Here is a 25,705-nt window from a genome sequence, read left to right as displayed (position 1 = left end):
TTGTTGTTCTTGCTAGTCCATAATGACGGCTTCCTGTTCCTCCGTGGAGTTTTCTTCACATCATTCCAGCTAGACACTGGGCGTCATCCCAGACTCTTCCAGTCAGGTCCCAATTTATTCCATCAGCAAGTACCAGCTCCTGCTAATCCTGAATATTCTGTGAAACCCTCCCTGTCCCCTTCCCTCGTTGGGCCCATTTCTTTTCCCTGGATCATGGCACTGTTTCCCCACCGAGCTCCATTTCTGTGTCCTTGCCCTGTCACTCTCCTGTCTTTAACTCAACCCTCTCGGCTGCCACCAGCCATGACCTTAGACACATCTGATTGTCACATCCTCTGCTTAAAACGTTCAGTTGTGCCTGCCCACAGCGTCCAGTACGTGTCCCATGTGACAGCGGGGCATTCAGGAATGGCCACAGAACACACGTCTGAGCTCCACCTCTGGATGTCTTCCACTTGAGGCTCTAGTGCTGACACTCTGTACTTTTCTCACCCGGCAGCCTCCTACTCATTTTCTGAGGTGGCTTCTCCAGCCTCCTGAGTCCTCGGGTGAGGCTAAGAGACCCTCATCCTCTCTTAGTGCCCTGACCATAGTACAGCATTTATCATGTTTTACCCCAGTTTCTCTGTATGCGTATTTGAATCCCTCTTCAATTTTCGTTCCAAGAGGACAATACCACGTCTAAGTATTTCTATGGCCTTCAACACTCTAGACAGGCCTTGGGGCATAGTGGGTAGTCAAGGAATTGAACTGAAAGAAGTTGCTGCATTATAAGCAGATTATAGACACTGAACATGTAATTCAAATAAATGCACTGGGTTATTGTAAAAAAAATTATACCATAAAAAACTAGAAAGCTACTTGAAATAAGAGCTTAACTTAAAGCCTTCAATCTGCCAAGTTTGAGGATAAGTTTCTTATTATAGGTGGTAATTTGCTGAGTAGAATTAACTTTTACTTATTTATATTCTGTATCTTTCCTAGAAGGGAAAGTGAGGTATTTGGGGGAAATAAGTCAAAATGGTTTGAGCTCGCACTCCATAAAAGATCTCTTGGAAACAACTATGTAAATAATATTTGCTTTTTACCTATAAAACATTCAATAATGATAATTCATTAATTAGTAGTTTCATGAACTAGCTTTTTCTATGCTAAAAAATATATACTGGTATAATGAAGACCTTTAAATATATATATTGAAGACTTTCAACCAAGTAGCAAAAAATGTCTAAAAAAATTCCCATGTTTATAAAAATAATCACTTTAAGCAAAGATACTCAACCACCCAACAAGGGCTACACTAGATTCTTAAAATTTTCTATCTTAATTCCATTTTTTAGTCTTCTATTACTAGGTAGAATAACCAGCAACCCCATACTTTTTAGCTCCTAGTTTTGCAAGCTAAGGGATAATTTTGGAGGACCTGGGTCAAACTGGTCAAAAATTATAATGTGTGGCCCCAAAACAAGATCTCCAAAGTCACAAAATGTAATCCAAGTTCCTGAAGAGCATGATATAAACATAAATGGTATTAGAAACAAGAGCTTTTAAAAATATGTTTGTAATAAGACCCAGTGTAGACTTGGCATAATGCAGTACCTTCCTCTTTATAAAAATGGCCTTTTAAAGTAAACCTCACCTTAAAAAGAGTGGGTCTAGATGTAACGCCTTCTTCTCTAGGCCATCAATCTGAAAACTAAGACACTGACAATGTTTGACCAAAAAAAAAAAAAAAAAAGGTGAGGTAAGTCATCAAAGTTGACTCTGTTCACCGTTGGAACACGGCAGCAGCGACTCTTTCCCAAATGACTGTATGGCAGTGAATGAGCATCTTCTGTGATGGTGGACGTAAAACAGGGCAAAATCTGAGCAGCATGCTCATTCACACTGAGAGAGGGTATTCTAGGAACACACCCAAAACCAAAGTCTAGAAATTTCAAACTCCTTACAAAGAACTAAAAAATATCCCTACCTTGAAGACCAAGTCAAATGTTATTTTGAAAACATGTGTAAGTTATAGATTAGAATATAGTTACTATTACCAGCTGGGCCCTGCACATCCCTGCATGTTCCAGTTGGGTGTACCAAGAACGCAAGGTCCTAACTTCTCTTCAGCTGGGCCATTTCTCAGGGCTTTGTTTATAGCTTGTAACTTTGAGGGAGGAGATAATGTCTTCCCCCAGACAAACAGCAGGTCTGCTTACTCCCTGTTCCAACAGCGTGGACCTCCCAAGCTCAACACAAGTGTTCCTCATGCAACCCACTGGTGTGCAGGCACCCACGGTGGGGCCTTTACTTCGCCCGGGTGGTGTTAGCTTGTAAAGACAGTGAAATCCAAGACGCTGCACAGTTCTTCACACAGATACTGAAAAAAACCGTTTCTATTACTGAGATTTATCTTACCGGATCCAGGTTCTTAAATAGCAGGATGTCTTTACAAGCCTCTTGCAATCTATTTCTTTGATCATCAGTTTTTGGATATATAATCTAAAAAAAAATTAAATAAACAAACAATTAGTCTCCTCTTCTTACCTGTGAGGAACAAAATTTCCTAGTAGGATGTTAGAAGGAAGATTTGTGAGTGCTGAGGTTTATTTCGGTGACTGGACACCTATCAGCCCACTAAGTAGGGGAAAAGAATACAATTTGTCTCAGGGAGGGGTTGCACATTGATTAATGCACTTGAATGTTTTTCTTTTTTTAATTTTTCAATTACAGCTGACATTCAATATTGTATTAGTTTCAGGTGTACAATACAGTGGTTAGACATTTATATAATTTATGAAGTGATCCCCCCTCTAAGTCTAGTACCCATCTGACACAATAGTTATTACAATATTATTAACTATATTCTCTATGCTGTACTTTACATCTCCATGTCTATTCTGAATCTACTTTGTACTTCTTAATCCCTTCACTTTTTCACCAAGTCCCCCAGCTCCTCTCCCATCTGGCAACCATCCGTTAGTTTTCTGTATCTGAGTCTTTTTCTGTTTTGTTCATTTACTTCCTTCTTTAGAGTCCACATATAAGTAATAGCAAGTGGCATTTGTCTTTCTCTGACTTATTTCATTTAGTGTAATATCCTCTAGGTCCATCCATGTTATCACAAGTGGCGAGAGTTCATTCTTTTTATGGCCGAGTAATATTCTGTTGTACATACAGGGTGGGGCAAAAGTAGGTTAATAGTTGTTCATATGGAAAATAACATAATAAATCATAATACAGGAATACACTGTTTCCCACATTCACACATGTTAGCCTACTTTTGCCCCACCCTGCATGTTCCACGTCATCTTTATCCAATCGTCTATTGATGGGCACTTAGGTTGCTTCCATCCCTTAGCTGTTGTAAGTAATGAACACAGCGGTGCATGTCTCTTTTCAAATTAGTGTTTTGGACAGCACCTGAATGTTTTTCAAAGGAGTGGTCCCCCAGGTTAGCAAGTTCAGACTCAGGCAGTGGTGTGTTTTATGCACATGGACATATTAGAACTTACAATGGGAAATGAAAATCAGCACTTCAAGCCCATCTCAGATGGCTAAACATTAATGAAAATCATAGGCCCAATAAGAATTGAGGAAATTTACAGTATATATATATATATATATATATATATATCCTATTTTTGTGTACATATATATACATCCTATTTGTGTGCGCAAAAGACTATTAGCCAGTGAGAGAGGCAGTCACTGCATTTTTTCCTATAGGGATATAATATATGCAAACTTTTGTTCACTAATTAATATTCATCTCAAACTACATTCTAAGGTGACACATAAACACAGAAAAAAAAAATACACCCAGATTTGGTGACTACTAACTCACTGTATACAAGAAACTTTAAAAATGTGGGTATTAACCAAATCATGCCAACCAAAATTCACTCCTCTCTACTTTAAGGAAGGTTAACTAGTAACACAAATTAAAAAGTTATTTCGTGCTTCATGAAATGCATTGAGACCAATCTTACATGTTTGCCAATGAGAAACTCCTATCCTCAGAGAGAAAAAGTTGGGGATACCATGTGACCATTGTTGAACTAACTTTCTAGGTCCAACATGCTGGGCGCCATGTTGGCAAACCAAAACTTGGATAACTTTTGTGTACTTGTAAATGCTCTACTTTACCAGAAATGTGACATATCCAGTCACCAATCCCTGAAAGCTAAGCCAACTCTGGTCTCTACATCAATGTCCTTGTTCCTTATTCATTCTCTACCTTTCTCCCCAACCCTCCTGGTGCCGGAATTGCCACATTAAGGAGTGAAATGGGAGTTCCTTGAAAATCTGCTGGTCACATAAGTCTCCTTATCTTGGCTACCACTGGATTTTACATATATTTCAGGAAGCTTACTGATGCTATGACTTAGGGATGCAGTATCTGCTTTTCTATATTAAAACTCAATCTTATTGAAGTATTTTTGAGAGCTACAGAAATAGAGTTTTGTTTATATTTTTAAAGGCCAAATTAAAAAGGAGGACTTTTGTAAAGCATGACACACACACACAAAAAGGTAAATTATTACTTCCATTTTCCAGGCAGTGTAATCTCTAATTTAGCTTACTTTTTACTAAATAAATAATAGAAAAACAAAGCTAAAGAACACAGCTTAAAAATTTGCTTCAAACCAAAATGAACAAATTTTTACAAAAACATTAGGACCTCCAAGAAATCAGTTTCTGAGCAAACTATAAAGACTCATAGACTTAAAAAGAATAACAACTGCTATACTGACACTTTAGATGTTATTTTACTCTGATTTTTTTGTTCTTGTATTATTATTTAGTAATTATTGTATCATTTTCCTGTATTTCCTTTTTGTTGAATTTATTGGGGTAATGCTGGTTAAAAAATTATACAGGTTTCAGGTGCACAATTCCACAAGACATCATCTGTACACTGTATTATGTGTTCACCACCCCAAGTCAAGACTCCTTCCACAGCGATAATTTTTTTTCTTAGTATTTCTAGTAAAGAAAAATACTGGGATGAGACTTCTATTCCTGCTAATTTATAATAACAGACGCTTACTCTGAAACCAAAAAACCCCACAGTAAACCCAAAGCAGTATATAGATTCAACATTTCTATCAAGATACCAATGGTGTATTTCACAGAACTAGAACAAAAATTCCAAAACATTATATAAAAACACAGGAGACCCCACATAGCCACAGCAATCTTGAGAAAGAAGAAAAAAGTTGGAGGAATCACTATGAAAAAGTTGTATTTTTACAAAAGAAATAAAACCACAACTGCAGTGATTTTTTATATTCACCTTTCCTTTAGCCAAAGAGAATCTTTGGATTAAAGTAATTCTATAGAAGTTGAATGAGAAGTAAGCTATAGAGATAAGACTAGGAAAAGAAACAGTCAAAATAATTCCATTATGTTTGTTAACATCTTTCCTATTATTATTATTTTCCTTACCCAAATACAGGAGTAATTTAAAATTAATTTATTCAGTAAATTACATACCCTGGACTCTGTATCATCATCTTCTTCATCAGGATTATAAGCTTCTGCACATACTATAACAAATAAAAATGGACATTTTAAAGATTCCTTTATCAAGAAACATACTAGAATAAATACTCTTAAAAAATTAATAAACAGGAAGAGTACCATGGTGGTCTAATTAATTCACCTCATCCAGGGCAAGCAGTATATGCCAAACCAGTTTCCTCTTGTAATATATATGAAATGTATATAATAACAGAGCTACACTTTAAGACACTGGCAACTGCTTTGTTGTTGTTGAGGATATTTTTTCCATTGATTTTTTTGAGAGTGAAAAGGAGGGAGGGAGGGAGGGAGGGAGGGAGGGAGGGAGGGAGGGGAGAGAGACACATTGATTGATTGCTTCCCACATGCGGGATGGAAACTGCAACCCAGGTACTGGCCCTTGACTGGAAATTGAAGCCGTGACCCTTTGGTGCATGGGCTGATGTTCTAACCACATAGCCAGACTGGCCAGAACCTGACAATTGCTTTTTGTTTTCTCTTTTTCAGAGAAACATAGCTTATCCTCTTTCACCTTCATTTCTAAGCTATAGTAATGCATAAAATTTAAAAATTACCTAAACAGCAAAACAAGTCTAAGTCTGCTATGAAATGATCAATTTAATTATATAGTTAGAAGTAACTCAATCTTCCAGGAACAAATACTATAACATTTTGCATATTCTTATCCAGTCTTTATTCTGGATTGAGTTCATACTGCATATGCAATTTTAAAACCTTCTTTAATAATTTTACATGCCATTAGATACATTTTATAAATATTGCTGATATTCATCATGAGCTATAATTAACCACTCCCCTAATGCTAGACACTTAACTGACTTCTATTCAAACAACCTTGCAATAAATATCTTCATGCAGAAATATTTGTCTACATTTCAGATTATGCTGTAGGAATTATTCCCCAAATGTAATTTGGGGAGATGGGTGTTGTTAAAAGATATGGGAATTTTTAAGACATACTTATCAACCAATTTCTTTCCAGGGAGATTGCATCCATTTACTGTTCTACAAAGTTTATATGTAAGAAGACTCCTCTAAACTGTACCACAGAGTTGGATATTGATGCTTAAAATCTTTGCAACTTAGCTGAAAAAAGGATTTAAATTTTTGAAAATTATTATTGAATTTGAATAATTTTCAAATGTTTATAAACTGACTATATTTTCCCCTTTCTCTTTATGTATGAGAAATTTATGTACGTATTTGGTATTCTTTTTGACTTGTACAACTTTCTTAATACCACTTTGTCATATTTAACACAAGCACTTTATCCAGTTTGTCTTTTAACTATAATTAAAGTTTTTACAGATTACACATTTATTTATTTTTAATGTATTGAACCAAGGAAGAAAATTCCCCAGTATGATTTAAATTAAAATGTTAAACATCACAAAATACCATTGGTTCTGAGCTTGGAAATTCCTTTTTTATTTACAAGTCTGTTACTTCTCTTTCAGGTTTATTTTTTTTTAAGTAGATCTCTTTACATTTAACCTTTAACCCATATGAACTTAATTCTGCCATAGATATAGAAATTTAAAGAACAGAGAATAGGTAAAAGGCTGAGAAATGTCTTTCCAAGGGCCTCAAATGGCATCAAGAATATTATCATCATTAGTACTGTTATTACCATTATTATTCTAAAACCTGACATTAGCTTTCTTTTCTCTAGGCATTGCTCTATATATGTAGGCCAGAGTTATTATTTTTTAAAAATTAAATTGAAAAATTTTCCATCACCATTTATCCCCCCATATCCTCACTCACCCCCCCCCCCCCCCCCGCCCCACACAGTCACCACACTGTTGACCTAGTCCATGAGTTCTTTCTCTCTTTTTTTCCTCCATGGCCCCTGCCTCCCTGCTCTTGGCCCCACCACTCAGCAGAGAGCTGTCAGCCCACTCTCTATCTATGAGTCTGTCTTGGGTTTGCTTGTTAGCTTAGTTTGTTCATGAGATTCCACATATGAGTGAAATCATATGGTATTTATCTTTCTCTGACTGACTTATTTTACTTAGCATAATGTTATCCAGGTTCATCCATGTTGTTGCAAAAGGTAAAATTTTATTGTATTTTATGGTCAACTAATATTCCATTGTGTAAATGTACCATAGCTGTTTTATCCACTCATCTATTGATGAACACTTGGGCTGCTTGCAAATCTTGACTATTTTAACTAACGCTGCAATGAACATAGGAGTGCATATATTCTTTTGAATTTGTGTCTTAGGTTTCTTCATATAATTTCCCAAAAGTGGAATTGGGTCATGAGGCAGTTCCATTTTTAATTTTGTTTTATTTTGACTCCTCACTCAAGGAGTGAGGTTATTTTTTCCATTGATTTTTTTAGAGAGTGGAAGGGAGGAGGGAGGGAGGCGGACAGAGAAAGAGAGGAGAGAGAAACATCAATGTGAGAGAGACACATTGATTGGTTGCCTTCCATACAGGCCCCTACTGAGGGTGGGGATGGGACCTGCAACCCAGATAAGTACCCTTGACCAGAAATCGAACCCACAACCATTTTTATTTTTTTGAGATAAATCTATATTGCTTTCCACAGTGTCTGCACCAATTTGCATTTCCACCAACACGCACCAGGGTCTTCCTTTTTCCACATCATCGCCAACACTGTTGTTTGTTGATTAATGCTCAGCCATTGTGACAGGTATGAGGTGATATCTCATTATGGTTTTAATTTGCATTTCTCTGATGATTAGTGACACTGAACATCTTTTCATGTTTATTGGCCATCTGTATATTATTCTCTTTGGAGAAGTGTCTATTTAGGTCCTTTGCCCATTTTTAAAATTGGATTTTTTTGTATTTTATGTGTTGAGTTTTACAAGTTCTTTATAAATTTTTTATATTAACCCCTAATTAGATGTATAAGCGAATGTTTTCCTATTCAGTGGGTTGTCTTTTCATTTTGTTGATGGTTTCCTTTGCTGTGCAAAACTTTTTAGTTTGATATACTTCCATTTGTTTATTTTTCCTTTTGTTTCCCTTGCCCAAGGAGGTATATCAGAAAAAACATATTGCTAGAAGAAATTTCTTTCAGTTCTTTCTTGTGAAGGCTCCCATATAAATATAAAAAAAAAATCAACAAAATCTGTATGCTTTTCTCCTGTTAATCTTATGTCACTTTAATACTTAGGCCCAGCTAGAGACCCAAAGAAGGTACGGGAGAATTTTTCCTCCCCTACATTCCTAAAGCTTCCGCCTGGAAGTGATACATGTCACTTCTGCTAAGAAGGAATATATATCACACTAGTGGCCCGGTGCACGAATTCGTGCACATTGAAAGGAAATTAATTAGAAGAAGTATTTTAATATCACTATTTGCCCTTTCTCTATAATAGAAGTGTCAACCAAATACACGATCGACAACGACAGATTGAAACATGCGTGCGATTGGTGCCAGTGAGAGCTTTATATGTATCGCACATGTGTGAGTCAATGTTTATTTTTAAATTGCCAGTGCGTGTCATATGTATCAGCCAGTTGGTCTGTTGGATGGTCGGACAGTTGGTCACTTAGCCTTTTATGTATAAAAATTTCATAGGACAAGTGACATGGCCATTCCTAACTTCAAGGAGACAGGGAAGTATAATTTTACTGTGTGCTAAGAGAAGAGAAAACCAGGATATTGTGAAGAGCCCTAATGACCAAAGAGACAATCTGATGGCCCTAAACCCAAAATTTCCTCTCTCTCTCTCTGTCTCTCTCTCTTCCTCTCTCTCTCCCTCTCCCCCCCTCTCCCTCTCTCTGAGGCCTAGAAGGGGAATAGAGGGGGTACTAAAATCAACCTCACAGCTTACTTAAAAGAAAAAGAAAAAAGTTCCTTAAATTAAAAATCTAACAGAGTAAGGTATATAAAATCGGAACAGAATCATTACAATTTCCTTAAAACTTTTTTCAAATAACAACTTAATATTTAATGATTAACTATGTAACTTAATATATTTCTGCATCAAACTATTCAATATGATGACCCACCATGTTGCTGCATGTATTGCAGCTACAAAAAGAGCAACCCTATCTAATAAAAGAGTAATATGCAAATTGACCATCACTCCAACACACAAGATGGCTGCCCCCATGTGGTCAAAGATTGCTGCCCCCATGTGGACACAAGATGGCCACCACAAGATGGCCAGTAGGGGAGGGCAGTTGGGAGGGATCAGGCCTGCAACGGAGGGCAGTTGGGGGCGATCAAGCCTGAAGAGGAGGGCAGTTAGGGGTGACCAAGCTGGCAGAGGAGGGAAGTTGGGGGCGACCGGACCTGCAGGGGAGGGTAGTTGGGGGGGGACCAGGCCTGCAGGGGAGGGCAGTTGGGGGTGACCAGGCCTACAGGGGAGGGCAGTTAGGGGCAATCAGGCTGGCAGGGGAGTAGTTAGGCATCAATCAGGCTGTCAGGGGAGTGGTTAGGGGGTGATCAGGCTGGCAGGCGAAGCGGTTAGGGGCAATCAGGAAGGCAGGCAGGTGAGCAGTTGGGAGCCAGCAGTCCTGGATTGTGAGAGGGATGTCCGACTGCCCGTTTAGGCCCGATCCCTAAACGGGCAGTCAGACATCCCTCGAGGGGTCCCAGATTGGAGAGGGTGCAGGCTGGGCTGAGGGACACACACCCCATACACGAATTTCGTGCACCGGGCCTCTAGTATATGTATATGTGTGTGTGTGTGTGTGTGTGTATACACACACATCCTGTACTTATCTTGCAGAAATGTTGGCAGACTTCATTAAACAGTACTTAAGTGAATATTTAATGACCCGATCAGTATGTTCATGGCAGCAGAATTTTATTAAAAGGATTTTAGTTAAGACTGTATAACCCTATCTTGGTCAAATGATAGGAACACCTTTTCCACTTAATCTAGTTTGTTCTACCTCTCCCCAGGGTTATCAATGGGGCTTTAAGAATCAGCTCTTCATAAACCACCTCTGGTTATATAAAATTATGTTTTAAATTTCATTCAGGTAGGTTCCTAAATCATCCCAGACATATAATTACCAATCCTAAAAAATACCTATAAATTTTTTCCTGCTGCTTTCCTTATAAAACATTCTATTGTCTCATAAGTATTTCAGATGTACTGTATCAAACAGTTCACTAAACTGCCCTGATTCATTACAAAACCATTATTCTTGTTGTACTTTAACAAAAGAGGTATTTTCAATAAGACTGCATAATTTGCCAATTCCTTTCTGTGTTTTTATATTTCTAAAAACAAGTTTCTTCCACCTGTCTACCACTCCTCTTTAAGTGACTGTATAATCAAGAACCATTCATACCTCACAAATAAACCCTCATGCTCAAGATACCTTTGGATCAGTGTCCCCAAGACACATAAATAAGCAGCAACAGAGGGCTTCAGACAAATGAGAATTTCTTTATTTGTTATTTTCCTATTATTAAAGCTACAGAAAATAAAACAATTTAATCTGTTTCAAAAAATGTGTGAATTTTTCTTCAAAACCTCCTCCAAACGGGGGGGGGGGGGGGAGAAAGCCCTAACTGCCGGAAACTGAACATTGTCACTTGGTAGTTATGTGAAAAGGGAACCCGGGAAGGCTGGTCAACCTTGAAGCTAAAGGTCAGAGCAAACCACTCCCTATCTAATTGAGACAATGGTAACTGAGGCAACTTCCCCACCAAATAATCACGTAAATCCTTATTGATAAGATAATCTGTCTGTTACTGGAATTACCTGCCTAAGGGCAATGGGTGTATCTCAGAACCCCAATAAAAGGGATAGCAAAGGCCAGAGCAGGAGTAGTCCTCCCACTAGAGGTGGGCTCCTGCCTGGCCCCCCATTTACCCAAATTGATTCTTTTCTAGCTTCTCTTCATTTTGATTGCGGCCTTCTCCAGAAACCGGACCTGAACGGGAACCCTGAAACACGCGGGACGTGACAAGGGATCCCACATCTAACTATGTTAGTTTTCTATACTTGGAATCCAAAGTATTTAAAAACTTTAGCTATGAAGCATGTGGACTCAATCATTGCATCTATCCCCAATTCACTTTCTTTCCACTACAAGACAACATACGCATTTAGTCTTTAAATATCCACCACCTCTTTTTTTTTTTTTTTTAAATATATTTTATTGATTTTTTACAGAGTTTTACAGAGAGGAAGGGAGAGGGATAGAGAGCTAGAAACATCAATGAGAGAGAATCATCGACCAGCTGCCTCCTGCACACCCCCTACCAGGGATGTGCCCGCAGCCAATGTACATGCCCTTGACCGGAATCGAACCTGGGACCTTTCAGTCTGCAGACCGACGCTCTATCCATTGAGCCAAACCGGTTTCGGCATCCACCACCTCTTTTAATAATTAATTCATTTATAAGAAGTATGGCACAATTTAGAGGACAAACCATTCAACAGATTTATAAAAAGAATCATGTCAATACAGAACGTACCTGTGAGAATGAACCCAGAACTCGATAGGCTCACACACTCTATATACTTCTACTGTTCATACACTATGCGGAGCCTGTGGGATTCAGAGACTGGAAGAAGCACCATGAGCCCTCACCCTCTCTCACATGGAACAGTGGTTCCCATAGCTACTAATGTTCCTTTCATCAGTAAGGATATAAGAAAATTAACAATGTGCCAGACCTAAGACAGGGCAAGAGCATGTAGGCTATTTTTTCAAATAAACTCTTTCAAGTAAATTTTCTTTAAGAGAAAGTATAAAAATTTACAAATGACCCAGAGTAAGATAAGTAGGTACAAATCAAAGAGCCTGAAGACTAATTCTGATAATATATTTGAACGACTATTAATATTTTAAACCCCAAGTATGTTTGCTACTAATCACTACAATTCCTCAATGATATTCTCTAGAACTATTAAGTAGCAGTCAGGAAGTGGATTGCCTGTACTAGAGGACATGTAATAGAAATTATATCGTGCTTTGCGGAAAAGGGTCTAATAAAGATTTTTGAGCATTATGTTTGATGGTTATGGGTTTTTAGAAATTAGTAATAGCAAAGAGAAATAAAAAAGGAAGTCTGATCCTTTGATCAAAAAACTAACAGCTTCCCAAGAGGGTAAAGCTGCCCAGATGACCACGCTTATAATGTCTGGCCTTCCTTTGCTTTCTTCCCTTTATTAATATTAACTAGCTAATTATGATGATAACACTAGTACTCTTTTCACTTAGAAAATTATAAGGTTTCAGGAGCTCTGTACCAAGAACTGGGGAAATGGGAAGAAATAATGGTTAAAATATTACAAATTTTTATGAAAAACATCAATTTACAGATCCAAGAAGCTCAATGAAGCTTAGCCTAGAATAAACACAAAGAAATACTTAGGTACATTTTAGTCAAACTATTAAAAGTCAAAAGCAAAGAAAATCATCAAAACAAAAAGAAAAAGATTATACAAGGGAACAAAAAACAATTAATGGTTAACGTCTCGTCAGAAACAATAACTGCCCTAGCTGGCTTGGCTCAGTGCATTAGGCACAGGCCTGCAGACCAAAGGGTCCCAGGTTCTATTCCAATCAAGGACACCGTGGTTGTAGGCTCCTCCCCCACCTGCATCCTGGTCAGGGCGCGTGCAGGAGGCAACCAATCGATGTGTTTCTCTCACATGGATATTTCTCTCTGTCTTTCCCTCTCTCTTCTGCTCTCTCTAAAAATCAATGGAAAAATATCCTCGGGTGAAGATTAAAAAAGAAAAAAAAGGAAAAAGAAACAACAGAGATCAGTAATGGCATATTAAAATTCCTGAAAGAAAAAGAAAAATGTTTCTTAAGAATTCTATATCCAACAAAAATGACCCTTTGAAAATGAAAGTGAAATGAATTTATTTTCAGATAAACAAAGACTGAGAGAATTTGTTGCAAGCAGATGTGCCCTATAAGCAATACTAAAGGAAGTTCTTCAGGCTAACAGGAAATGCCACTAGATGCTAACTCAATCTGGCAGAAAGAAATGAAGAGCACTGGAAAAGGTAAATATTTGAGTAAATATAAGACTATATAAACACATACCTTTTCTCTTAACTTTAAGACAAGACGGCATAAAGCAATACTTATAACACTAAACTGTTGGGTGTATAACACATATAATACATATGTTAGTAACAGCACAGTGGGCTGACAGCCTAACTCTACCTCCCTCAATTCCTCCTAACTCTACACACGTTAGTAAGGCGGGATGGTTACATGTAGCTATGCCCAGAAAGAGATCACCTCTTCTCAGGTTGTTCCTGGGTAGTGATCAAGGTGAACGAGGTGTGGAGAATAACAGGGATTCCATACAGACCATTCCTAGTCATGGTACATGTCTGGCAAAAATTTTTAATGCTTCCCACACCATACAGAATAAAATCCACACTCATATCGAGACTTTCAAGGGTCTCTCATGACCTGATTCAAACCTGTTTTTTGATACATTCCTCCTACTATAATAAAATCCATACAATTCTAGACTTATTAGACTACTCACTAGTCCCTCAACACAATAGTTCATGTGGTTTGCTCAATGGGATACTTATCCCTTCTGCTCCCCCTTCCCAGCTATCAAAATCTGACTCTTCCCCCAAAGCTCTGCGCAAATGCCACACCCTCCCTGACACTTTCCCCAAGCACAAAAGTTAGTTTAAAGCTTCCTTCTATGTAGGAACACAGAATGTACCTCATTTGTACCTTTACTTCAGTATAATCACATATTATGTGGGGGTAAATTCTAAATACAATATAGGAGGCAAAAATCTCCAATAGTCAATGCTATTCTTGAAAATCTCATAGGAAGCCGTTGCTCAACATGGTCCTAAGGCCCCACAATAAGTCCACAACAATGGTTTTTCCCTCCGGCAGTAAGAATGACTGATTTTTCTTCTGTGGAAACTAGATGCTGGCTTACCTTTGGAAGCCACATGTGTGGAAAATGGATACCTTTAAACTCGAGAAGTGCTCATACTCTGAGAGGCATGCAGGCACTGCAAGCAGGCCAGCAGGAATGGTAGCTTCACCTCCCCGCCTCACCCTCTGAGAGCACAAACTCGCTGAGTGGAATGTCTCTCTGCTCCTGTGCACTCAGGCTCTCTGTAGAATGTGTACTGTGGAACCAGAGGGGGTGGCACTGACCATGACCCAACTCTGCGGTGCTGTCCTACCACTGTCTGGGTACTGCCAGCTGTTCCAGGGACCTGGGCACAAGCTACACCTTCCTCATCTTTAGCAATCTCACAGTATGCACAGAACAGTCTTGCAAATAGTGAGTTAATGATAAATCTTCTTTAATTTAACTGAAGTGATAGTATAACCAAACAGATATAAAGCCATCTCTTTTACAGTTATCAGAGAATAAGCATTCCTAAAACCAACATTTTTGCACAAAAAAAGTTCTCTTACAAATTAAAAACACTTGTAAGTCTAGAAAAAAACATCCAATCTGATTTTAAAATGCAGTAATTTTGCATAGTAAGAGAGAACCAGGTGGTTGGTTGCTTTAAAAAAAAATATATATATATATACACACACACATACTAGAAGCCCAGTATACTAGAAGCCCGGTGCACGAAATTCATGCACGGCGGGGGGTTGTCCCTCAGCCCAGCCTGTACCCTCTCCAATCTGGGACTCCTGGAGGGATGTCCGACTGCCCGTTTAGGCCCGATCCCACCAGGATCGGGCCTAAACGGGCAGTCGGACATCCCTCTCACAATCCAGGACTGCTGGCTCCCAACTGCTTGCCTGCCTGCCTTCCTGATTGCCCCTAACCGCTTCTGCCTGCCAGCCTGATCACCCCCTAACCACTCTGCTGCCAGCCTGGTTGATGCTTAACTGCTCCCCTGCCAGCCTGTTTGCCCCCAACTTCCCTCCTCTGTCAGCCTGGTCACCTCTAACTGCCCTCTCCTGCAGGGTTGATCACCTCCAACTGCCCTCCCTTGCAAACCTGGTCCCTCTCAACTGCCCTCCTTTGCAGGCCTGGTCTCTCACAACTGCCCTCCCTTGCAGGCAGGGTGCCTCCCAACTGCCCTCTCCTGCTGGCCATCTTGTGATGGCCATCTTGTGTCCACATGGGGGCAGGATCTTTGACCACATGGGGGCAGCTATATTGTGTGTTGCAGTGATGATCAATCTGTATATCACTCTTTTATTAGATAGGATAGAGGCCTGGTGCACGGGTGGGGGCCAGCTGGTTTGCCCTGAAGGGTGTCACAGATAAGGGTGGGGGTTCCCTTGGGGTGTGGGGCGGCCTGAGCGAGGGGCCTGTGGTGGTTTGCAGGCCGGCCACGCCCCCTGGCAACCCAAGCGGAGGCCCTGGTATCTGGAATTTATTTTCCTTCTACAATTGAAATTTTGTAGCCTGGGGCGGAACCAAGCCTGCTGCTCCCTCTGGGGTGGCAGCCATTTCTGTGGCAGTTAATTCACCTTCTACAATTGAAACTTTGTAGCCTTAAGCGGGTGAGCCCGGCCATGGTGTGCGGAAAGCTTTGCTTCCCCTGTTGCCGCCGGCAACCCTGGCCTGCTCTCTCAAGCTCCATTCTGCCACCATTTGTTTGAATTTGTTTACCTTCTATAATTGAAACTTTGTAGCTTGAGTGGAGGCTTAGGCCTGCAACGGCTATGGAAAGCTTGGCTTCCTCTGTTACCTAGGAAACCTTGCTCTCTGTGGCTGTAGCCATCTTGGATTGGGGTTAATTTGCATACTCACCCTGATTGGCTGGTGGGCGTGGGCTTATGTAGCGGAGTGATGGTTAATTTGCATATTACCATTTTATTAGAGAGGAGATATATATATATACATATATATGTGTGTGTATATATATATATGTGTATATATATATGTGTACATATATATATATATATATATATATATATATATATATTGATTTCAGAGAGGAAGGAAGAGGGAGAGAGAAACATCAATGATAAGTCATTGATCAGCAGCCTCCTGCACACACCCTACTGGGGATTGAGCCCGAAACCCAGGTATGTGCCCTGACCGGGAATTCGAACCATGACCTGCTGGTTCATAGGTTGATGTTCAACCACTGCTCAGGGCAGTTGGCTGCTCTTAATGTTCTGAAGAAATAACACACAAAAAAGAGTTTGTAAGAAGAAAATTACAGTGACCTTTAGTCTTCCACTTTATCTCTTTGAAAAATTTGTGGGATGAATGTAAAGTATCCTTTCCCTTTGGGGCTTTTTCCTTTAGTAGCTAGATGAATTGATATGCAAGGTAATAGTTTCATTCTTTTGAAGAGAAGCAACATTTGTCTGGTATTTATTGTCATTCTACGTGTGAAGCATTATTCTACCATAAAATAGTAATTTTTCCTCAATAGAAAGAGACTCATCCAAATGAGTCACCTGCAGTGGCACAGGCAGGTGGTAAAACAAGTTACCCGAGTTTCCCTCATGCACAGAGCTCAGGGCTTGTCAGCTGTCTCTGATTTGCCAATGTGCCGAGGACACTGCAGATGCCCCCCCGGGGGCCGGAAAGGAAACTCAGTGGCCCAACAGAGACGCTGCCTTCCACAAAGAGAGACAGAGGGCTTCTTCAGGGCAGCTGACCTAAACTAAGAATCAGCTAGCAGACATGACTCCAATCATCCAAAACGGATCAATTAAAATTAGTGCCAGAGGAGGTCGGATTTCTGAGCCCTGTGTCACAGCAGACTCCAGATGGACAAAGGAGACAACGTCCAGGTCAATCCAGGATGACTGGATTTCCTGAGATTATGGGGGGCTTGAATTAGAGGGAACGTCAGGTCAGTCGCGTTCTGGTGGCTACTGTCAAGTGTGGAGTTGTGGTGGCCACGTCCCCCACCATACGGAGAAAGCAGCCCCCCACAAGAGAGAGAAGTAGAGGCAAGAGATGGAGAGATCCCTAACAGTGTTTCAGAGCCCAAGCCCAGCTGCACTCCTGCCCTCCACCCCCAACATTTCAATACATTTTTCATTTAACTAAATTCAGTATGTTTCAGTAGCTCACAAGGAAGGAGACATCAGAAATTAAGGGCAACACTGGTTCAAAAAGATCAGGACCAAAAGGAAAACAATATAATAAAGGTTTCACTCAGTTACCAAAAATAACTAAGAATAAAACCACAGAGCAGTCATTGACAAGGAAGTGGTATTTGCAAAATAATAAGTGCAAACTCTAGGGACTAGTCAATGAAATTCTAACAGCAAAAGTGGATGATATATAATTCAGGGACCATGTGTGGTTCTGACAGCAGTACCCACAGTTGTTCATCTATGATACCAGGGAATGTAAATGATAAAGGTAGTCAACAAAACTGAAAGTATTCTCTGCCACCAAATTTTGCTATCTTGCAGAACCAATAATCATGAGCTTAGGTCTTCAACTTAGTTTTTATGCTCCATGGACTTCAGAACTACTGACCGATATTTTAAAAAATAGCTTTTACTGTTTTTTATGAAAAATGACACATGCACCCTGCAAACAACTCATTTGTAAAGGAATAAAACTTTATTTCATCATATGCAAAATGCCTCCAGTTTTAGTGAAACCAACACATGGAAACAACTCTTACTATTTGTAAAACTGTGCTTGGTGTTATGACAGATGCAAGTACTAGGCACTAAATAGGGTCTCTGCACTCTGCTAACTTACAAGCTGCTTAGGGAGATTAATTCATCTGTTCAGGCAGTAGTATAAATTATTATCTGTGGTTAAATAGAGAGTGACTGATATACAGTGTGGGGAAAGAGCACAGGATTCAGATAGAGTGAGGCATATCTCAGCTCTGCCATTTTTTATCCTGCCACTTATTAACTGCGTGACCTTTGTACATTACTAAGCATTATGAATCTCAATTTTTTCATATGTAAAGTGTGGCTATTATGAACTACCTCACTGAGTTATTATGATTAAATAAATAGATGCCAGCTGTATAGGAATCACATGAGGAATAAACCTTAAAAAACAGATTGATATTTGTGGCATAAGCTCAAACACATAATGATGAAGTAGAATAAGCACACATTCATACTTGCCCATGAATGAGAGTAAGCACCAGGCCTTTGCACATAGAATCCCCTGGAATGCTGCCCCCACCCGAAACCCTGCCACCCACTTATTCCCAGATCTTGGCTGAAACATGAGTTTCTGGGAGAGGCATTCTCCGCCATGTACTAGTAAATAGTAGGTATCATGTGTCACTCACTGAAGAACTGAGTCACCCCACAGATCCTCATTCAAGATGACACCTGAGTAAGACTTTAGCCCCAAAGAAAGGCTGTGCAAAAAGCCCACATCTGGTGGAAACAAACTTTGACAAGCTCAGGGACCTTGGACCAGTTATTTAACTTCTATGTGCCTCAGTTTTATCTATAAAATGGGGATAATAATAGTACTTTGTTCTATTACATGATATATTTGAAATTAAAGAATGTTTAGCCCTAACTGGTTTTGCTCAGGGGATAGAGCATTGGCCTGTGGACCAAAGGGTCCTGGGTTCAATTCCAGTCAAGGGCACGTATCTTGGTTGTAGGCTCCTCCCTGGCCCAGGCCCTGGTCAGGGATTATGCAGGAGGCAACCAATCGATGGGTTTCTCTCACATCGATGTTTCTCTCTGTCTTTCCCTCTCATTTCCATTTTCCCTAAAAATCAATGGAAAAATATCCTCAGGTGAGGATTAACAACAACAACAACAAAATGTTCAGAATACAGTAGGTAGCCACAGCTTGATTGGATGGCAAGGATTTTGTTAGGGGTAACAGAATACAGGGTAAAAGTAGGTTTATAGTTGTTCTTATGGAATCTATACTAAAAAAAAAAAAAAGGGTAATATGCAAATTGGTCAGGATGCCCTCACAGTAATGACCGAACAGCAGGCTGCATGGGGCGACCAGGCCAGCAGGGGAGGCAGTGAGGGGCAACCAAACAACTGAACAGCAGGCTGCGTGGGGTGACCAAGCCGGCTGGGGGGGGGGGGGGGCAGTTGGCAGCAACCAGGCCGGCAGAGGGGGCAGTGAGGGGCAACCAGGCTGGCGGGGGGGGGGGGGGCAATGAGGGTTGGCCCGGCCAGCAGTGGGGGCATTTAGGGGCGACCAGGCCAGCAGGGGGGCCATGAGGGGCAACCAGGCCAGCAGAAGGGGGCAGTGAGGGGTGACAAGACTGGTGGGGGGGACAGTTGGGGGCGACCAGGCCAGCGGGGGAGGCAGTTAGGGGTGACCAGGCCAGCTGAGGGGCGACCAGGCTGACAGGGGAGCAGTTGGGGGCAATCAGGCCAGCAGGCAGAAACAGTTAGGGATGTTCAGGCTGGCGGGGATGGGGGGGGGGCAGTTAGGGGCAATCAGGCAGGCAGGAGAGCAGTTAGGATCCAGCAGTCACAGATTGTGAGAGGGATGTCCAACTGCCGGTTTATCTAAACCGGCAGTCAAGGGGTTCCGTATTGGAGAGAGTGCAGGATGGGCTGAGGGACTCCCCCCCCATGCACAAATTTCATACACTGGGCCTCTAGTAGTACAATAAAGTCTAATTATCATATTACACTAAGTTACTAAATATTAAAAATGTTTCTAATGGAACAAATGTAGATATTAATAAGTATAATCAAATGAGAATATTATTTTTTCCTTCTTTTAAAAAATATATTTTTATTGATTTCAGAGAGGAAAGGAGAGGGAGAGATAGAAACATCAACGATGACAGAATCACCGATCAGCTGCCTCCTGCATGCCCCCCTGACCAGGTATCGAGCCCACAACCCAGGCATGTGCCCTGACCGGGAATCGAACCATGATCTTCTGGTTGAATTGCTGACCTGTGGATTCCTCATGTACATTACTACCCTCCTTCCCAACACTTTCCCCACACCCTCAAGTGCTTTTATGTAACATTTCCAACATTTCTCTCTCTTAGCTGGAACCTGGTTCTTTTCCAAGAACACCACTTCTCTTAGAAAGACCTACTCTCTGCACACAGTGGGGTCCAAAAGGTAGTGAGGGACTCTCATGGCTCCTCACACTGGCATCCAGACCACTACTTGGTCCTCCTATGCAAACACCTGTGCTCCTCTGAGATTCAGAGCATTCAGGCACCCCTCCTGATTGGTACCTGACTCAATTTTTTCCCTCCTCAATTTTGCCATCATCACAAAAGACTTCAATGTCCAAGCCCAACCTCAAATTGTGTTTGCTTCCTTGACACCAATAAAAAACTTCATCTGCTTTAGCAGTCTCACTCTGTAACTACATACATGCTGGTCCTGACTTTAATAATCTTAAACCTCATTACACGTCTGGCCAAATCTTCCCATCCTTCCAGGACTCTCACTTCTGTGTTTTTCTTTGACAAATGTAGATATTTGTCATGATGCGCAGTTTAGCAGAGGAAAAGAGACACACCAACAAACTACAATATCGAAGGATGTGCAATAGTAACAGCAGCAGGAGGGTGTACTCTCTATACAGATGGCATCCAGAAAGAAAGAACAGTGAGGGGGAAGGAGCCTGCTTGGGGCTGTGTGTGAACTGCAGGAAGGCTACACAAGCAAAGTCTGTGGAATGTTCCGAATAGGAACAGGCACATGCCAGGCAGCAGCAGTAACAATCTGTGAACCATGGGCCTGGAACAGGGTTGCTGCATTCCATCCTTGCACCACACTGTGGGGCATGTTCACACTGCAGTCTGTCCTCACAAAATGCCAAAGGGGTAAAGTTTTGTTTTTGTTTTACTAAGCAGTTCTTTTAGATAAATGAGCGATTTTCCCTTATAAAAGCTTTTTATGAGAACTTTCGTATCTCATACAGAGCATATACCAAGGTCATGTTGCCCAAACTACAATGGCCCATGATGATATAAGCACAGAGTGTGCAAGTGTGCAGGAACTATTATAGCGATTTGATTCTGCCATGGCAATTTTATTACATTTTACAAAAGTACTGGTCAGCAATGGGTTGGGGCGGGGGGGGGGGGGGGGGGGGGGAACTGGCCCTTCATACAAAAAATTTATGGAGCAGTGACCTAAACTCTGATCATAATTAGAGAATCCTATATAATAAAAGCCTAATATGCTAAGTGTCCAGTTGTCCGGTCGGCCATTCAACCAATCAAAGCATAATATGCTAATGATATGCTAAGGCTGTTTAACTGCTCACTATGATGTGCACTGACCACCAGGGGCAGACAGTCGACCAGTCACTATGACGTGCACTGACCACCAGGGGGGAGATGCTCCAACTGGTAGGTTAGCTTGCTGCTGCGGTCCGGCTGATTGGGACTGAGCAAGACGGGCTGGACATGCCCCGGAACCCTCCTGCGGTCCCTCCCTGGCCCCGATCATGCACCAGTGGGGTCCCTTGGTCTGGTCTGCACCCTCTCGCAATCCAGGACCCCTCGGGGGATGTCAGAGAGCTGGTTTCGGCCCAATCCTGCAGGCCGAGGGATCCCACTGGTGCACAAATTTGTGCACCAGGCCTCTAGTGGTTATGATAAGTTCCAATGTCCATCCTATCTACTCTTGTCTGTTTTATAGGCAGTGCCAGTAACCAGGACACACAAGGGGCTAAGGGAGCTACACAGGCTTCCCATGTCACCTAAATCCCCCTGAGTCTGCTGGTGTGAAGAATCTGAGGACACAGGAGCAGGAGACACCCCACCCTGCCTTGCCCTGAACTGTTTATCATGTTTTTACTGTTGCATTTCTTTCTCTCTTCCCTAGAGGACTTGAAGACAACTCTGGAGAAAATATAGTTAAATTCAAGAGATAATTGAATTTCTCACTGGCCTTAAGATAGTTTATCAGCATTCCTGGGCCTAACAAAAAAGAACCAGACTCAACACTTCCCATAGATTCCACTGGAATCTAATTCCCGAGCAGGGTAAGGCCTGCAAGAACACAGTGTGCTTAAAAAGCAGCAGTAAATGAGCACTGCTAGAAGAGGAAGGAAGAGAGGGAAGAGGCTAGGGATGAGTGTCCATTTGGTTTTATCTGTACCCATATCAGCCTGGGCACAGACAGATGACAGGAGCGTGGCGTGGTTCAGTTACTTGCACTACATCTGAAGGAGAAGCCTGGACAAAGAGCCCCGGAGACTGTGCTTTGGCATCTCAGAGAACCTCTCTAGGCCCCCCTCCACTCTCTCCTCGTACCTCCCAGGCCCAGTGCTGGCACCTCTGCTTTCATTCTGTTGCCTCGGTTGAACTGAGTCTTGATTTCAGCCTCACCCTGGGTATCATCCTTTTAACAGATTCTTCAGGTCAATCTTTGCCGTCCACAAGCTATTTCTGACCCACTTCAACATCCAGTCTGAGACCCTGGAAGCCCCTGCCTATCCAAGGGACACATTTGGAGAACAGTCTGATACTGTGAAACCAAACTGGAGACAATACTGTGTTAAGCATTTTTCATGGATTAGCTACTGTTCAAACACTACAATAATCTTGTGAGTTGAGTACTATCCCCATTTTCTACTTGGAGAAATGGAGTGTCAGAAAGGTGACTAAAGTTGCACACACCCTAGAGTGTGCACGCGTGCGCGCGCGCGCGCACACACACACACACACACACACACACACACAATAAGTGGACATGGGATATGTGAGTAGCAGAAGCAGTACTCCAACCCAGGTCTATCTGAACCCAGAGCCCAGACTGCCAACTCTGGTAAGAGACAGTTACATTTTATTTTTTAAATATATTTTTCTTGATTTCAAAGAGGAAGGCGGGGTTGGGGGGGGAGAGAGTTAGAGAGAGAGACATCAATGATGATAGAGAATCAGTGATTGGCTACCTCCTGCATGCCCCCCTACTGGGGATCGAGCCCGCAACCTGGGCATGTGCCCTTGACCAGAATTGAACCTGGGACCCTTCAGTCTGCAGTCCGACACTCCATCCACTGAGCCAAACTGGCTAGGGCGAGACACTCACATTTTAAAACAACGGTAAGTTAAAGGCAGAAGTAACTCCTGGCCTTAAGCCCCTGCTGGCCATGGCCATGGGCATCTGCTGACTCCATGCCACAGGTGCTTGATGGCAGAGGAGAGTGCAGAGCAGAGTTCTATGAAAACAGACTATTTATAATAAAATAGCTAGTTGTTAGTAATAAAACACAAACGTTCCTTTTACTTTCCTATTCAAACCCATTTTATGAGCCTTAATTTAAAAATCAGCTCAAATGGCACCTATCTGTGAGCCACACCCTGAAAGAACTATATGTTTTCTCCTTTTCTCTTTGTGTATATTGTGGTATTTACCACACTGAGTCACAGTCCACTTCCCTGCTCGACTATGAACTTCCCAAGGGCTGTATCTGACTCTTCTTGCATCCCTACCACTGTATCTGGCACATAGTAGGGACTCAGTAAATGTTTACTGAATGAATCAATTAATTAAAGAGGTATTCTCCCAATGTGCATTATCCATCTAGTGTTGGTGATTACAAAGCTTGAAATAAACTTCTAAAATGCTCATTTCAAAAACATAATATAAATGTCAATATAATCATATCAGGAAAATAGTTTGACAATTGGAGTATGATCCCTGGAAAAATCATTGGGGGGTTAAATATTTCATCAAATAACTTCAGAATAAAAACAATGAACACCACGGCTACAACATATTTTCAAAACAAAACAAAAGGAAGCATATGTTCCCTGAATCAGATTCAAGACAAGATCTGAACTTCTGCTATTTCACCACTTTTCTTTGAAACAAATCGTTTTCTGTTTGGGGTGATTTCACGGAATTTTTAATATGTCATTTTACACAGTGGGTTGTGAGACTTAAGAACTTAATTTCACCTCTGAATTATTCTAAATGCTCGTTTAGGAAAAAACATGAAATTTTAGCTCTGCCAAAAATATACTGTATAATTCAATGCTCATGTTATGGTTAAAAATCTAGATGTGGTTCATTATCCACATGAGAAGAGAAAATCAGCAAATTCATAATTTGGAATTAGATTTTCACTTCTATTATAAGAAGTAATTATGTATTAGAGCAAGTAATGCTCAACACTAGTTCATGAAAGCAACACTAAATGTCAATACAAAGATTTCATGAATAGCAATGGGGCATAATGACCAGACAGTGGATATGCCCACGCAATCTAAGAATTCATAACAGGCGATACCGTGAACTGTTTCATTGTTAGGGATAACCTTCGGAACTCTAAAAGAGCAGACTGCAAATATCTCAGGGAGTCAATTTATGAAAGATAAGAAATGCAGAGTTGCAATATAAAAGCCTTGAATGAGCTTGAATACAAAAAAAAAGAGAGAGAGAGAGAGAGGAGAGAGGAGAGAGAGAGAGAGGACAACTGAGAAAATGGAACTCTAGACTGTATATTGGTTAATAGCATTTATCAAGATTAAATTCCTTGTGTTATATTATGTAGAAGAATGCCCTTGTTCTTAGGAGATATCCATGAAGGATTTAGGATTCCTAAAAGGTTCAGTAAAAAAACAAGTGTGGGTACATGCATGTGTAAGGAAGGAAGGAAAAGAGTGTGCAAATGTGGCAAAATATTAACAACTGAGAAATTTAGATAAAGGTGATCACTGAATTATTCTTTATACTTTCCTATAAACTTGACTTTTTTTTCAAAATAAAACCCTGGGGTTAAAAAAATTCAGAGAGAGGTGTGACCTCATGCTGCAAGGCACTGTTTCAAGATTAATGGGACACTTCTAGACATTTTTTTTTTTTAATTCGGGGGGGGGGGGGGGAACCATAGAGAAAAACCATTATAATATTCTTAAAAATAATGAAGTACAAATAGTGAAAAGAGATGCCTATATTAAAGGATGACTATCAAATATATAATTCTTTAAAGCTTTTTAAATAACAGGCTAAGGCACAGAGCTGAGGATTTTACTGTTTTCTTTTGTTTTAAACAATGTTCTAGAGAACCACTAACATATTTGAGAGCCTAGACATTCTGCTTTATAAAAACCATCTAACTTAACCATCACAACAAGTATGGTTGTAGCTGGTATGATCCCAAACTGAAAGAAAATGAAAATAAGAAAGTAAAACTCAATGAGGTAAAGAATGCACATGCAAATTCACAGAGTAAATGGGTGGTTTGAACTCAAGTGTGTGTAACTTCACAAGGCGAGGGTCTTTCCCACACGGCATACTAGATGACCAATGAAACAAGATTGTTGTTTGCTTGGTTTTACTCTCAGGGTTTTATGGAGAGACTACATCTACCACCACAGCT

The 25,705-nt window shown here is 40.8% G+C and overlaps 1 protein-coding gene across 1 annotated transcript in view; it reads right to left on the bottom strand.

Moving 5' to 3' along the window:
• Positions 1-25,705, bottom strand: part of PRKAR2B (protein kinase cAMP-dependent type II regulatory subunit beta) — a 70,728-nt gene that overhangs the window by 21,699 nt on the left and 23,324 nt on the right. The window contains exons 3-4 of the mRNA XM_008150020.3: positions 5,485-5,537; positions 2,404-2,487 (exon numbers count right to left, since the gene is read on the bottom strand). Of these exons, the coding sequence (XP_008148242.1) occupies positions 2,404-2,487; positions 5,485-5,537 (137 nt within the window). The remainder of the gene's footprint in view (positions 1-2,403; positions 2,488-5,484; positions 5,538-25,705) is intronic.

The sequence above is a fragment of the Eptesicus fuscus genome, chromosome 14, assembly GCF_027574615.1.
Source record: "Eptesicus fuscus isolate TK198812 chromosome 14, DD_ASM_mEF_20220401, whole genome shotgun sequence".
NCBI lineage: Eukaryota > Metazoa > Chordata > Mammalia > Chiroptera > Vespertilionidae > Eptesicus > Eptesicus fuscus.
The sequence above is the reverse complement of the archived record's forward strand: the minus strand, read 5'-3'. Positions and strand labels throughout refer to the sequence as shown.